The sequence below is a fragment of the Micromys minutus genome, assembly GCF_963924665.1.
Source record: "Micromys minutus genome assembly, chromosome: 2".
Classification (NCBI taxonomy): domain Eukaryota; kingdom Metazoa; phylum Chordata; class Mammalia; order Rodentia; family Muridae; genus Micromys; species Micromys minutus.
Window position 1 is genome coordinate 87,718,134 of NC_137971.1, and position 15,461 is coordinate 87,733,594.

At 36.9% G+C, this 15,461-nt stretch overlaps 1 protein-coding gene across 1 annotated transcript; it reads right to left on the bottom strand.

The window, feature by feature from the left end:
- Window positions 1-63: 63 nt before the first annotated feature.
- LOC308417182 (olfactory receptor 5P76-like) lies at window positions 64-1,008 on the bottom strand (the record flags this gene model as incomplete). Its single annotated transcript, XM_080912338.1, has 1 exon — window positions 64-1,008. The coding sequence occupies one exon, from the start codon at window positions 1,006-1,008 to the stop codon at window positions 64-66; it is 945 nt and encodes a 314-aa protein (XP_080768464.1).
- Window positions 1,009-15,461: the final 14,453 nt, after the last annotated feature.

The following is a 15,461-nucleotide window of genomic DNA, read 5'->3' on the forward strand; positions in this document are numbered from 1 at the left end:
CTCAAATTTTATTACTATATCCATATTATTGTTATAATAACTCGGACAATGTAACAGATATTTCTATGAAAATATTTTCCTTCCAATTTGTCTCTTCAGAGCACTCTTAATCTCATTACTCCTCAGGCTGTAGATGAGGGGGTTCAACATGGGGATCACCACCATGTAGAACACAGACACCACCTTGTTCTGGTCTGTGGAGTAGTTGGACTTGGGCATCACATAGATGAATGTGACAGTTCCATAGAACAGAGTGACTGCAGTGAGGTGGGAGGTGCAGGTGGAGAAGGCCTTGTGTCGACCTTCAGTGGAGCTTATCTTCAGGATGGTGACGAGGATGTAGATATAGGAGACAGTTATAACAAACACTGTGATCACAATGACAGTACCAACAGAAATAGTGGCAAGAATAATCAAGACACTGTCATCAGAACAAGAGAGTTCAACTAAAGGAGTAAAATCACAGAAAAAGTGATTGATTGTATTTGGTCCACAGAAGAAGAAAGAAAAGAATGAAAGGGTGAATGAGGATGCATTAAGAAAACCACTTATGTATGCTACTACAAGCAACTGGAAACAGACCTGTGTTGACATTTTGGTTGGATAGAGTAGTGGGCTACAGATTGCCACAAAGCGATCATATGCCATTGCAGCTAGAACAAAGCATTCTACTGTTCCAAAGAAAGCACCTGAGCCAAGTTGGGTACCACATCCTAGGTATGTAATGGTGTTTTTCTCCACCAGGAAATTGACAAGCATATTGGGTGTGACAGACGATGAGTAGCCTATGTCAGCAGATGCCAAGTGGCTGAGAAAAAAGTACATGGGATGATGGAGCTGGGAAGAGACTCTGATGAGAAGGATGGTGCTGAGGTTCCCAGACACTGTCACCAGGTAGATGCACAGGATGATGGTGAAGAGGACGACTTTAAGAACTGGATCATCTGTTAATCCCAGTAAAATGAACTCTGTCACTGCAGTGTGGTTCTTATCCTCCAGGAAAGCCATGAAACAGTATAGCTGCTATCAGATCAATGCTTTGATGGAGAGAGTACAGGAAGGAGTGTATGATTAGATGACCTCATTTTAATTAACTCATCTATCTAACAAAATTTTGGTCAACAATATAGGCATGCATATGTATTTGTATATAAATATAACTTGAAAATTTTAAACAAATGCTAGTAGTATTCCTTCTAATAGTATGTCTGTTATCTTTTTAGTTGTATATAATACAATATAACTATGTGGTTTTATAAGTAAGATTTTAAAATATAGACATGTAAATAGTAAAGGCTATTGTAAATATCACAAGACCTAAAATACACAACCACTTTTGTGTGTGATAAGTACTAATAACCGATAACCTTAGTGATGATACTAAGCACCAGGATAAGATGTAGAGTTTTATATATAGTTCTTACTTTTCCAAATATTAAGCACTTTGTGATTTATATTTCTTTGAGAATACTTAGGTGACTGTATAAGAACTCTAGCATGAGGGTATGGGCTTCACACAGGCAGTATTTGACCTAAATTTTAGTAATTACTATTCCTGAAAAAGTCACAGTGAAGTTGAGAGCACACGCAAATTTGGGATGTAAAGCAGCTATATGATATACAAAAGGTGAGTTTCCATAATATAAAATTCATATTGTCTGTTAGTGAAGTAAGGCTACATCAAGGTAAATTTTCTTATAAGAACTTGAAAAACTAGAAAAGATTCTGCATTTTCCAAGTGGAGTGTGATAGAATAAAATCACATTGTTTTTTACATAGTATAAAGGGGAGAAAAATACTCAACATAAAATATTAAGGTTATCCACGTTCATCCATCTCAGGATCATATGAACTCTTAATTAAAGATTTTTGATATCATCCCTTCTGATTGTCTAAAATATCTGCTGCTGTTCATACTAGAACCTTTAGTCAATAAGCAAAGCAAGTATTTCTACAAGAAAAGAAAAGCATTTTAAAAATAGTGACTTCATTTTCCTGAGTACTAAGTTTCTGTATTGCTATTGATCATGCTGGGTTATAGATTCGTCAGTGGCTAGATAAGAAATGTCTAACAGTGGAGAGTAGCTGTATATTCGCAGGGGTTTGAATATAGAAACAGAAGCTGATTATTGGTCCAGTTGATTGCCTATTCTACAAGATGAGTGTATCCACCAACGCTTATGAGTTTGGAATAATTGTCAAAGAATAAATTATTCTCTAAGATAAAAGTCAAATAAAAGGCCAGATTTACCTTAAAATCTAAAAAAACTTACCTCTTCCAGCTGGAATTCATTGCAAAGTAATAAGGTCAAGGTCATTTTGCTTTTGTATTTGCATAGCTGTCTCTTGCTGTCATTGTTTGTCACTGAGTGTAAGTCCCTGCAGAAACCCTGGATTCAAGTGTGAATTCAAGTCCCTGGAGATTATTATCTCACTCCCAGTTCATTTCACACACACACAGAAGTATTCTTTAAGGAATTTATCTCGTGGTCCTTTCCTCTCATAAAAGAATGAACATGCACTACATGATAATTATTCAAAAATATGATGAAATTATGTCAGGTGATATTCAAGCATCCTCCCTTGGGCTCACCTTGTTACTTCTTTGGTTCTGACTTTTGTAGTTTGGTTACCCTGTACATTATGACTAATATACACTTATAGTTAAATAAATTATAGTGGGATTGCTTTAAGTTTCTTTCTATTTAATTTGATGTTGGCATATTATATATTGTTTTTATTATGTTATATATGAACATTTTACACCTATTATTTTTAATACTTTTGGAATGAAGGGGTATTGGGTTTTGTCAAGGCTTTTTCAACATCTAATGAGATGATCCTGTGATTTTTTTTTCTTTCAGTTTGTTTACAGGGTAGGTTATATTACAGATTTTTTATATTGAACCACCCTTGCATTCCTGGGTTGAAACCTACTAGATGCTGTTGGATGATGTTTTTATGTGTTCTTGGATTTTGTTTCTGAGTATTTTATTGAGTATTTTTGCAAAAATATTTATATGAGAAACTGGTTTGAAATTTTTATTTATGGTTGAGTCTATTGTTTAAGTATTATGGTGACTGTAACACTGTAACCTCAATGAGTTTAACAGCGTTCCATTTATTTTCGTTCTGTGGAATAGTTTAAGGAGTATCAGTATTAGCTTTTTGTTGAAAGTGTGGTAGAATTCTGTCTTAATACCATTTGGTTCTGAACCTTTTTGGTTGGCAGAATTTTAATGACTGCTTTTATTTGCTTAGGGGTTACAGGGCTGTTTAGACAGTTTACTTGGTGTTGATTTAAATTTTGTAAATAATATCATTCTAGAAAATTATCTATTTCATTAAGATTTTCTAATTTTTTGGGTTTTAGGTTTTTGAAGTAAGATCTAATGATTCTTTGAATCATTGTCTCTTTTTGTGTTTCTTTTTTCATTCCTAATTTTGTTTATGCGGATTCTGTCTCTCTGACTTTAAGTTTGTCTATCTCACTTAGTTTCTCAAAGAACCAGCGCTTTCTTGGTTTCATTCATTTTTTGTATTGTTTTCTTTGTTTTTAATTGAATTATTTCAGCACATATTTTTATTATTTCTTGCCCTCTACTCCTCTTATGTGTATTTGCTTTTTTATCAAATAGAGATTTCAGATGTACTTTAATTTCAAGTATAAGAACCTTCCAGTTTCTTTGTGCCTGCACATAGGGCTATGAACTTTCCTCTTAGCTCTGCTTTCATCGTCTTCCATAAGTTTGGTTAGATCATGGTTTCATTGTGATTGGATTCTAGAAAGTGTTTCATTCCTTTCTTTCTTTCTCCCCTCTCTCTCTTTCTCTTTTTTTTCTTTCTCTCTTTCTTTTTTCCTGACACAGATATCATTGATTTGAGAGTTGTTCAGTTTCCACGACTATGTATGCTTTCTGTTGTTGATGAAGTCCAGCTTTAATCCATGTTGGTTTGAATAGGTACAAGGCAATTTTTAAATATTTTGTATCTGCTGAGTTTTGCTTTGTGACTAAGTATATGATTAGTTTTGTAGAAGGTTCTGTTATACAGTAAGAAGTGATAATCTTTTGTGTTTCAACTAAATGTTCTGTATATATTAGTTAGGTTTATTTGAACCATAATATCAGTTACTTTTATTGCTTCTAGCTTTTGTCTGGTTGGCCTACTGATTTGTGAGAGTTGGTGCTGAAATCTCCCACTAGTAATGTGTTGTGTTCAATGTGTGCTTTAAGCTTTAGCAATGTTTCTTTTACAAATGTTGTTGCCCTTGAGTTTGGGGCATAGATGTTAAGAATTGAGGAGTTATTTTTGTGGATTTTTTTTGAGTATGAAATGCCTTTCCCCACATCTTTTGAATAATTTTGATTGAAAGTCTATTTTGTTTATAAGAATGAATACTCTAGCTTGTTTCTTGGCTCTATTTACTTGTACAACATATTTCTAGACCTTTTCTCTGAGGTGATACCCACCTTTATTGCTGTGGTGTATTTCTTGTATGAAGCAGAATTATAGATCCTGTTTTTTCAACTACTCTATTAGTTTGCATCTTTTTATTGGTGAACTGAGTATTGATATTGAGAGATATTAATGACCCATGATTGTTAATTCCTGAGTATTTCATTTTTTATTGTTGTGTGTTTGTGTGTGCTTTCCTTGTTTTTGTTTTGTTGTTATATAATTAATTCTTTCTCAGCCATTTTCAGCCATTTTGTTTAAATAAAAGAGTGCTATTGAGTTTTTTTGTTTGTTTTTGTTTTTCTTTTTTGTTTTTAGTGATGTTTGTATCCAGGCACTTTGTTGAAGGTGTTTATCAGGAGGTCTCTTATAGAATTTTGGGGTTACTTACAAATCTCCCTCTTAAGGGGAAATAAAAGTCATGCATCTGGATTGTGGGAGGGAACTAGATGATAAAAGGCATCACAAGAAGATTGTGGGTGAAGATCATATATTGGAGAAACCAGAACAGAAAGGGATGGAAGAGAGAATGAAAATTGGTAGTGGAAATCTCTATGATCTGAGACCTGGGGTGGGAGATACTTCTAGGAGCCTAAGCGGGTGACACTAGCTGAGACTCTTAGCAGCTGATGTATGGACCCTGAAGTGGGTATCTCCTGTAGTGGTATGGGGACAGTATCTGAACAAAAAAATTTTTGGCCAAAAATTTGTCATGCCTAAAAGATGGAACAGACTTTGGTGGAATAGCTAATTAATGACTTACCAGCCTTTAGACTATCACATGGGAAAGAGTCAAGCCTTGACACTGTTAATGATACTCTGCTATGCTTGCAGACAGGCGCCTAGTATCACTGTCTTCTGAGGGGCTTCTTCCAGTAGTGAATTGAAACAGATAAAAAGACCCACAAGGAAACATTATGTGGAGCATATTGCATGGCATAATGCTACTTCAGTAGGTTACATGATTGATACCCAACCAACACCTTTTATAGCATCTTCCAGTATAATAAAGTCTAATCAGAAAGTAGTGATCATCTAGTTCAATATCAGCCTAGCTTCTGGATGTCATGTAACTAGGCAAGTGGAGTCTTCAGTGATAGGATCCTACGATCCAGTTCTCACACACAACACAATGCAGTAGAACAGACTTTAAGTTTGTAGTGGCTTCAGGGCTCTTCTTGAGCCATAAATCTTAAATATGTAGCTTAATCCTTTTACTGGGATATTAATCATACAATCTTTTAGTTTGGGAGAGTGCTCTTTTCTACTCATGGTTGGTGCCTTTGAATAAACTTCTTGACTTGTTTTTATGTTTTTACAGATGTAATAATAAATCCATAAGAAACTCAAAGGTTAACCTCATGGAGTAGGCTTATTTTTAATGGTGGACAGGACCTGTAGATGTTGCCATCTCTCATTCCAAGTGTATGCTCATCGATCTTAGGCAGTTAAGGAGATATTAAAACAAAGAGAAATGTGTTTTGATCCAGTAATGTATGGAAAGATCTCATGTCAATTCGGTAAACTGCTACACCAGTGGATTGATATTGACTGAAGCATGGCAGCCACTACCTCGTTTAAAACTCTTCAATCCACAATTAATTTTCATGAGTTATTTAGTCTCCTCATCCTATGTTGTGTTGCTGCCATGGGACTGATGTTCATCCTTCTATTGCCAAGGCCTTAATTAGATTAGCTCAGGTTACTCAGCGTGTCTCATGCTCAAGAGGAAAATGGTCATGCTCTCTCCTGATATGCTTCTCTTTGGATCCAGGTCACTGCACTTCTGACATATTATTTGACAGCTTTGGTCTTTTCATACACCATTAGCACGCATCTGGATGCTGAAAAGGGCCAAGGTAGGGTGAACAACCTCTCCTACAAATATACTTTGTTGCAGGAGAGATATGCCCACTGCATATACAGCTGAGGTGATTGTCTGCCTGTAGGACCAACTTAATCATTCACATTTCATTCTCACTAATGCATTTCCTAAATTGTAGCTCAGGCTTTAATGTTTTTAATAGTTGTGCTAGAGATTGTAAAAGTAAAGTATTCTAAGTGTGTTTCAATACATGTCCCCATTAAAATGTCTACACAAAATAAACTGTACTATTCAATTGTCAATATATTTTGTGCTAAATGCAATGTATAAGATTTGTTCATTCAGCTTTAATAAAAAAGCATCATTTTGATTATTAATAGTGTAAAAGAATGGTATACACATAATATATATTTATAAGACATAATCAGTAAACATGGATTGAGTTAGAGTTAATAGGTACATACATGTATTTGTCAAACATATACTCTGTATTGGTCATGTTACTTTGAATTGAGTGTAATTAGGCCAAATTACCATGTCAGTATTTTTATTTATTCACTACAAAAGTTGCAAGTAGATGTATTACTATGTAGGGTTAATTCCCTACTAACCTTTCTTATGTTTTCCATCTTATTTCATTGTTATTGAAAACTGTTCTTTTTATTTAAAATATATATGATTATGGTTTCAGTTTCTTCATCTCCTCTCAGGACCTTACCACTTCAGTACGCTTCCAACTCTATGCTTTCTTCTTTCTCACTTTTAAAAAAAATAACATTCAAATAAACTAAAACAAACTAGAACAAAACAAATTGAAAGCAAAACCAAAGAGTATAGAAATTTACCCACATGCACTCATACAGACTTGGTTCACACACACATGCATTTTTTCTCTCTGAATCCATATCATATCAACAGAATACCAGTTAAATAAAAAATGCTCAAACCAATCAATATAAGACAAAATAATTTCTAACATTTTTATTTCCTGTTCTGTTGGCCATCTATTGCTGGGCACATGATCTGACCTAACATGAGGTTTGTATGACCAGTGAGACTTCCTTGATGAAAGTATATTTTCTTTTCTTTTTTATTGGATAGTTTATGTATTTACATTTCACATGTTATCTCTTTTCCCAGTTAGCACCTCTCCCATTCCCCTACCTTGCTTCTATGAGGATGTTCCCTTTCCCACTCACCCACTCCTACCTCAACACCCTGGAATTTTGCTTAACTGGGGAAATGAGCCATCACAGATCCAAGAGCTTTTCCTCCTATTGGCTCCTGACAATGCCATCCTCTGCTACATATGTGGCTAGAGCCATGGGCCCACCCAGTCACATGTGTACTTTTTTATTGGTGGTATAAACCCTGGGAGCTCTTGGGGTCTCTTTGGTTGGTATCGTGGTTCTTCCTATGGGGTTGCAAACCCCTTCAGCAACTATAGTCCTTTCTCTAACTCCTCCATTGGGGTGCTGAGTTCAGTCTGATAGCTGCAATCATCTCAATCTGTTTTAGTATGTCTCTGGCATAGCCCCTTTTATAGTGCCAGGTAACTGGGGTGGAGTATACCTGGTTATTGCCAGGTAACTGAGGGGTGGGGTATACCTTGCTGTTGCTAGGTAACTGAGAGGTGGGATTTGCAGAATCCCAACTTTCCCCCATTTTGGTTTAATTAACAAAGAAAAATTAAAAGTTATGGTGGACCAGGGATAAGGTCGTTGTGATCTCTGACTACTTCATACTTGTTTTGGGGTGACAAGAAAAGTTGAGGTGGGGATGTTTTTCCAGACTTAGAGTTGGCTGTTTCCTTGTTGTCCAGGGTTTGAGGATCCATCTGAGGATAGATCAGAAGAAACAGGTCCAGTAGAAGCATCTGTGTCTGTACGAGAAGGCTGAAGTATCTGCAAGTTGCTTCCCTGGAGCTGTTCTATAGGTAATGAGTGCCTGGACTTGACAAGATGCCTTTAGAATAGATAGTGAGATTTTGGCAGATGTACTTATCTGGGTGGAGTCTTATTTGGTCCATTGGAGGTAGATCTGAATGGGTTTCCTATAGCAGGTCTCTGAAGCTTGAGCTAGTGAGCATTGGGGTGCAAACCTGTAGTTTCTTGATCCAAATCATGGCACCAATGAAAGGAAAAAGAAATAACCTGTCGTGAGGAAATCTAATCTCCTCAAATGGGGCATCAATGTTGTTAAAAGATGACATCCTGGGTTTTAGCACCAATCTTAGTAAAAGGATGAAGAGAGTGGGGGGGGGGTATGGCCCATGGAGGTGAGGTGAGGCCTGGAGACAAGGGGGATGCCTCTGGGGGGTCCATGTTGGGAATTACTTCTCTCTGAGGGACCAGCCACATGATGGTATAGTATGAAACAGAGTTTATTTAGGTCATGAGGGATTTAAGAGGGCAGGAGGGGCAAAGAGGAAAGAGAGGAGAGAGGAATAGAGAAGTAGAGTAGTAGAGGCCGACCATGAGCACATGGAGGGAGAAGAGGGAAGAGAAGGGGAAGAAAAGGAGGGCTTGGAGGAGGGAGACAAGGGGACAAGAGAGGGAGCAAGAGAAGGCAAAAGAGAGCAAGAGTTCAAGAAGTAGTCTCAGATTTTTGATATCAAGTGCCACACATGTGTTCTATCTCAAGAACTGAGCTATAAATGCAATTTCCTAGTTGTTGGTTACTCCCATGAGGGTTATGCCAATACACTACTAGTGCATCATGCAGGGGACATGGGTGAAGGCTCTAAATAGCAACCAGCTTTTTGTCTTTGGGTTCAAAGAGATATGTAAGTGTTGTCTTCACCAATATGGCATAACCATCATGATGTGGATGACAAACAATAATATTGGCAATATCCTTAGTTGTGTGTGGGTATTCATCAACCTGATTTGCCCAGAATCTCAATTATATGTAACTCACTCCTGTCACTGAAAGTTTCACTTAGTGAGAAGTGATGTTTAGTTGGGACTTTTTCACCCACATTATATGGGGACTCTATTTAGTTGTGAAATACACACACACACACACACACACACACACACACACACACACACACGTGTGTTATATATGTACATATATATGTATATGTACATTCTTTTATAGTAGTAAATTTACATATGACTCCCTAAATGCCACATGATGTTAGTTGATACTCCCAAAAACCCACTGTTAACATCTTTCCTTCCCTAATCACCCTTTATCCTCTCATTTCAGACTCCTATATTTTCCTCTATAACTATATATTGTATTTTCATTTCCTTGGGAGATTCTTCCCATGTTATAGTTCCTTAGTCTATACATATACTCTATAATTTTTAAATAGTAGCATGTCTACTGGAGCCTTAAAGTATGTAAATAAGGAAATACATATTATATTTCCCTTTTGGAAGCTAGGTTACCATAGTGGCTACTACTGATTGTCAACTTGACTATATCAGAAATGAATCATAATCCAGATTGGAAGGCTCACCTGTGATCCTGTTCTTGAGGCTGGAAGATACACATTTCTGGCCTGAATCTTGACATGGAGTTCTTGAGTCATAGTGGCTATGAATCCCAGGATACTAAGGCAAGGAGATCTATGAGTTTAAGATCATCTGACAATACAAGCTTTAGATCCAGGCATGGTGGTAGACACCTTTAATCTAGAACACACCTTCTGCTGGAGACCTAAATAAGGACATTGGAAGAAGGAAGGCTTTCTCTCTTCACCTGCTTGACTGAGCAACTGATAGATTCTTGGACTTCCATGTTGCAATAAATACTAAAAAGTAAAGTTTTTTTTGTCCCATGCTAAGACCAGCTCCTGTGGGGCGATATGGCACTATGGGAATCTATCTCAGAAGAACTCAGTCATGCTTCATTCCATTTGCCTCTGCTGCTTCTGTACTGGGTGGATACAACCACCCTGACATGATGTTCTCCTACAATTCCCCTTGGTGTGTTGTTGCCAAGCCGCAAACACACAAATTTCAACTCTGTGGTGGGCTTTGCGTGTTCTGATAATACACGCTTTGAACTCAATTAAGTTGCCACATTAGAGAAAACATCAAAACAGTCTGATCCAATGGGTAAAATATAATTTTCCCACCTAGATAAATCAAATGATCTTGTACAATTCTATCCCTTATAAAACATTCATTACAACCTTATTTATAAAGAGATACTCTAAGAGACACATAAATATCTGCCACCATTTTTTCCTCCTGAAATCCCCTTTCTGCCTCCTGCCTCTACTTCTACTCCTTGACCTTTCCCGGCCTATCTCTTTCCTGTCCAAGTATGCATCACCTTAACATGAATCTACACTTCCATTCACAGCTGCTTCTGACCATTGTTGGGGAGTTGGACTACAGAGTGTAAGTCACCAACAAATCCCCTTACTATATACAGACTACCAATATCCTGTGATTCTAGAAAACCCTGACTAATACAGTTACCTAATCCACAATGACTTTTTTCTTAGCTCTATCAATTTACCTGTGTATTTTATATTTTTGTTTTTTAAAATAGCTGAATACTCTATTATGTAAGTGTATTACATTTTTGTCCCATTAATCTGTTAATGGATATCTATATTGTTTCCAATTTTTGGCTATTAGAAATAGAGACTATTATATATGAACAAAAAGGAGAAAGTGTCTCTGTAGTATTATGTATATATTTGTGGGTATATAACTAAAAGTACTACAGATGGATCTTGAGGTAGATTTATTTTTTTCTTCCTGAGAAATTTGTAAAATTAAAAAAAATTATGAAAAGTTTTTTTATCTCCAGATTTTATCCTACTCCTGGATCACCCTCTGGCAGTTCCACATCCTATACCACCTCCCTAGCCCCCCTATCTCATGGAGGATGTCCGCAACTTTCCAACCCTCATCCCTGGGGCCTTCTGTCTCTTCTTTGTTTGAACCCAGACACTGTAGTCCTCTGCTATATATGTGTTGGGGGCCTCATAGCAGCTGGTGTGTGCTGTCTGGTTGGTTGACCAGTGTCTGATAGATTTCAGGGCTCCAGGTTAATTGAGACTGTTGGTCCTCCTACAGGGTTGTCTTCTTCCTCAGATTCTTTCAGCTTTTTCCTAATTCAACAACAGGGGCCAGTAACTTCTGTACATTAGATGGGTCTAAATATCTGCATCTGACTCTTTCAGCTGCTTGTTGGGTTTTCAGTGGGCAGTCATGATAGGTCCCTTTTTGTGAGCACTCCATAGCCTCAGTAATAACATCAGGCCTTGGAGCCTTCCATTGAGCTGGATCCCCTTTTGGTCTGTCACTGGACCTCCTTTTCCTCAAACTCCTCTCTATTTCCATTCATGCTGTTTCAGACAGGAACAATTATGAGTCAGATATTTGACTGTGGGATGGCAACCCTGTCTCTCACTTGATGCCCTGTTTTTCTGATGAAAGTGGGTTCTATAAGTTTCCTCTGCCCACTGTGGGGCATTTCATTTAAGGTTTCTACCTTTGAGTCCTGAGAGTCTCTCACCTCCTAAGTCTCTGGTATATTTGGGAGGGTCCCCCCAACTCTGACCTCTCGAGGTTGCTTTCCTGTTACAGATTGGGAAAAAATCTTCAGTAAAACCACATCTGATAGAGGGCTAATAGCCAAAATATATAAAGAACTCAAGAAGTTAACCACACAGAAATCAAATAATGCAATAAAAAATGTAGTATATAGAACTAAGCAGAGAAGTCACAACAGAGGAATCCCAAATGGCTAAGAAGCACATAAAGATATGTTTAAAGTCCTTAGTGATAAGAGAAATGCAACTTAAAATGACAAGGAGATTCTACCTCACACCAATCAGAATGGTTAAGATCATCATGGATGATTGTTTTGATGTTTGTTGGATTTGGTTTGTGAGAATGTGCATTTTTGCATCAATATTCATAAGGGAAAATGGTCTGATATCGTTGACTCTCTGTGTGGTTTAACAATAAGTGTAATTTTGGTCTCATAGAAGGAATTGGGTAATGTTTCTTCTGTTTCTCTTTTGTGGAATAGTTTTGAGAGTATTAATATTAGGTCTCCTATAAAGATCTGATAGAATTCTGCACCAAACCCATCTGGTCCTGGGCTTTTTTGTTTGGGAGATTTTTGGCGACTGTTTCTATTTCTTTAGGGGTTATGGGACTGTTAAGATGGTTTATCAAATCTTTATTAAACTTTGGTACCTGATATTTGTTGAGAAATTGTCCCTTTCTTCCAGATTGTCCTGTTTTGTTGAATATAGGCTTTTGTAGTAGGATATGATAATTTTTAAAAATTTCCTCAGTTTCAGTTGTTATGTCTCCCTTTCATTTCTGGTTTTGTTAATTTGAATATTGTCTCTGTACCCTCTTGTTAGTCTGTTCAAGGGTTTATCTATCTTTTTGATTTTACCAAAGAACCAGCTCCTGGTTTTGTTGATTCTTTGTGTAGTTCTTTTTGTTTCTACTTGGTTGATTTCAGCTCTAAGTTTGATTATTTCTTTCCATCTATTCCTTTTTGGTATATTTGCTTCTTTTTGTTTTAGAGCTTTCAGGTGTACTGTGAAGCTCTTAGTGTATGCTCTCTCCAATTTACTTTTTGGAGGCATCCAGATTTATGAGATTTTCTCTTATCACTGCTTTCATTGTATCTCATAAGTTGGGGTATGTTGTAATTTCATTTTTATTAGATTCTGAAAAGTCTTTAATTTCTTTATTACTTCGGTGACCAAGTTGTCACTGAATAGAGCATAGTCATTGAATAGTTCAGCTTCCATGTGTATGTGGGGTTTTTTTTGTTGTTGTTGTTGTTATTGAAGACCAGCCTTAGTCCATGGTGATCTGATAGGATGCATAGGATTATACCAGTATCCTTGTATTTGTTGAGGTCTGTTTTGTGACAAATTATATGTTCTTTTTTATAGAGCGTACCATGAATTACTTAGAAGAAGGTATATTGTCTTGTTTTAGGATAAAATGAAATCAAAGAAGATCTCAGAAAATGGAAAGATTCCCCATGCTTATGAATTATAGGATTAATATTATAAAAATGGCCAATTTGCTGAGAGCAATTACAGATTCAGTGAAATCCCCATCAACCTTCCAACTTAATTCTTCATAGAGGTTGAAAGAGCAATTTGAAAATTGGTTTGGAATACCAGAAAATTCAGGAGAGTGAAAAATATTCTTGACAATAAAGAACTTCTGGGGGAAATCAAGATTCCTGACCTAAAGTTGTATTAAAGATCAATCATATTAAAAACTGTATGTTTTTGGTATGGAGACAGGCAGGTTGATCAATTCAATAGAATTGAATACTCATAAAGGAATCTACAAACTATGGTTACTTGATGTTTGACAAAGGAGCTAAAAACATCCAATGGAAAAAAGACAGCAGTTTCAACAAATGGTGCTGGTTCAATTGTCAATCAGCAATTAGAAGAATGTGAATAGACCCACTTTTATCTCCTTGTACAACCTCAAGTCCAAGTAGATCAAAATTCTCTACATAAAACAAGATACACTGAAACTACTAGAAGAGAAAGTGGGGAAGAACTTAGAGCACATAGGTACAGTGGAAATTTTCCTGAGAGAACCAATGGCTTATACTTTAAGATTGATTAATGCTCAAAAATCAACAAATGGGACTTCTAAATTGCAAAGCTTCTGTAAGTCAAAGGACACTATCAATAGGATAACAGATTGGGAAATAATCTTTTACCAGTTACACATCTGATAGAGGCTTAATATCCAACATATGCAAAGAACTCAATAAGTTAGTCTCCCAAAAATCAAATAATCCTATTAAAAATGGGGTACAGCACTAAACAAAGAATTATCAACAGAGAAATACCAAATGGCTGAGAAGCACCTAAAGAAAGGTTCAACATCCTTAGTCATCAGGGAAATGCAAACCAAAACAACTCTGAGATTCTGCCTCACAGCAGTCAGGATGGCTAAGATAAAAATCTCAGGCAACAGCAGATGCTGGCAAGGATGTAGAGAAAGGAACAATACTGTATTTGTGGTGGGATTGAAAGCTGGTACAACCACTCTGAAAATTAGTCTGGCAGTTCCTCAGAAAATTGGACATAGTGCTACCTGAGGACCCAGATACCCACTCCTGGGCATATACACAAATGATGCTCCTACACATAACAAGGATGCATGTTCCACTATGGTCATAGCAACTTTATAATAGCCAGAAGCTGGAAAGAACCCAGATGTCCTTCAACAGAGGAATAGATACAGAAATTGTGGTACATTTACACAATGGAGTACTACTCAGCTCTTAAAAACAATGGCTTTATGAAATTCTTAGGCAAATTGATTGAATTAGAAAATATCATCCTGAGTAAGGTAACCCAGTCATAAAATCACACATGGTATGTACTCAGTAATAAGTGGCTATTAGCCCATACCTTGGAATATTCAAAATAGAATTCATAGATCATATGAAGATGAAGAAGAAGAAAGACAAAAATATGGATGTTTCAGTCCTTCTTAGTAGCGTGAACAAAGTACTTACAAGAGAAAGTATACAAACAAAGAATGGCGAAGGGACTGAAGGAAAGGTTATCCAGAGACTACCCCATCCGGTGATCTATCCCATATTCAGCCACTATACACAGTCACTATTGTTGATTACTAGAAGTGCTTATTCTCAGGAGTCTGGTATAGATGTCTTCTGAGAGGCTCTGCCAGAGCTATACTGATACAGATGAGGATGCTTGCAGCTAACCATTGGACTGAGCACGGGAAATCCAATTGAGGAGTTAGAGAAAAGACTAAAGAGGCTGAAGGGGTTTGCCACTCCATAGGAAGAACAACAATATCACTCATCTAACTACCCCATAGCTCCCAGAGACTAAAACACCAAAGAGTACCCACGCAGAGACTCATGGCTCCAGCTGCATATGTATCAGAGGATTGGACTGTCTGCCATCAATAGGAGGAGAAGCTTTTGGTCCTGTGATGGCTCGTTTCCCCAGTGTACAGGAATGCCAGGGCAATGAGGTGCTAGTCTGTGTTTGGGAATTTGAGCATCTTCATGAAAGCAATGAAATATAAATACATAAAATATACAATATAAAATATTTTTAAAAAGAAGGTATAACTGGGTGCTAAATTCCTAGATTTAAAATTATAGATGGTGGTAAGAATCAGTGCAAATTCTGAGAGTAGTACATAGCCAGGTCTTCTGTAAG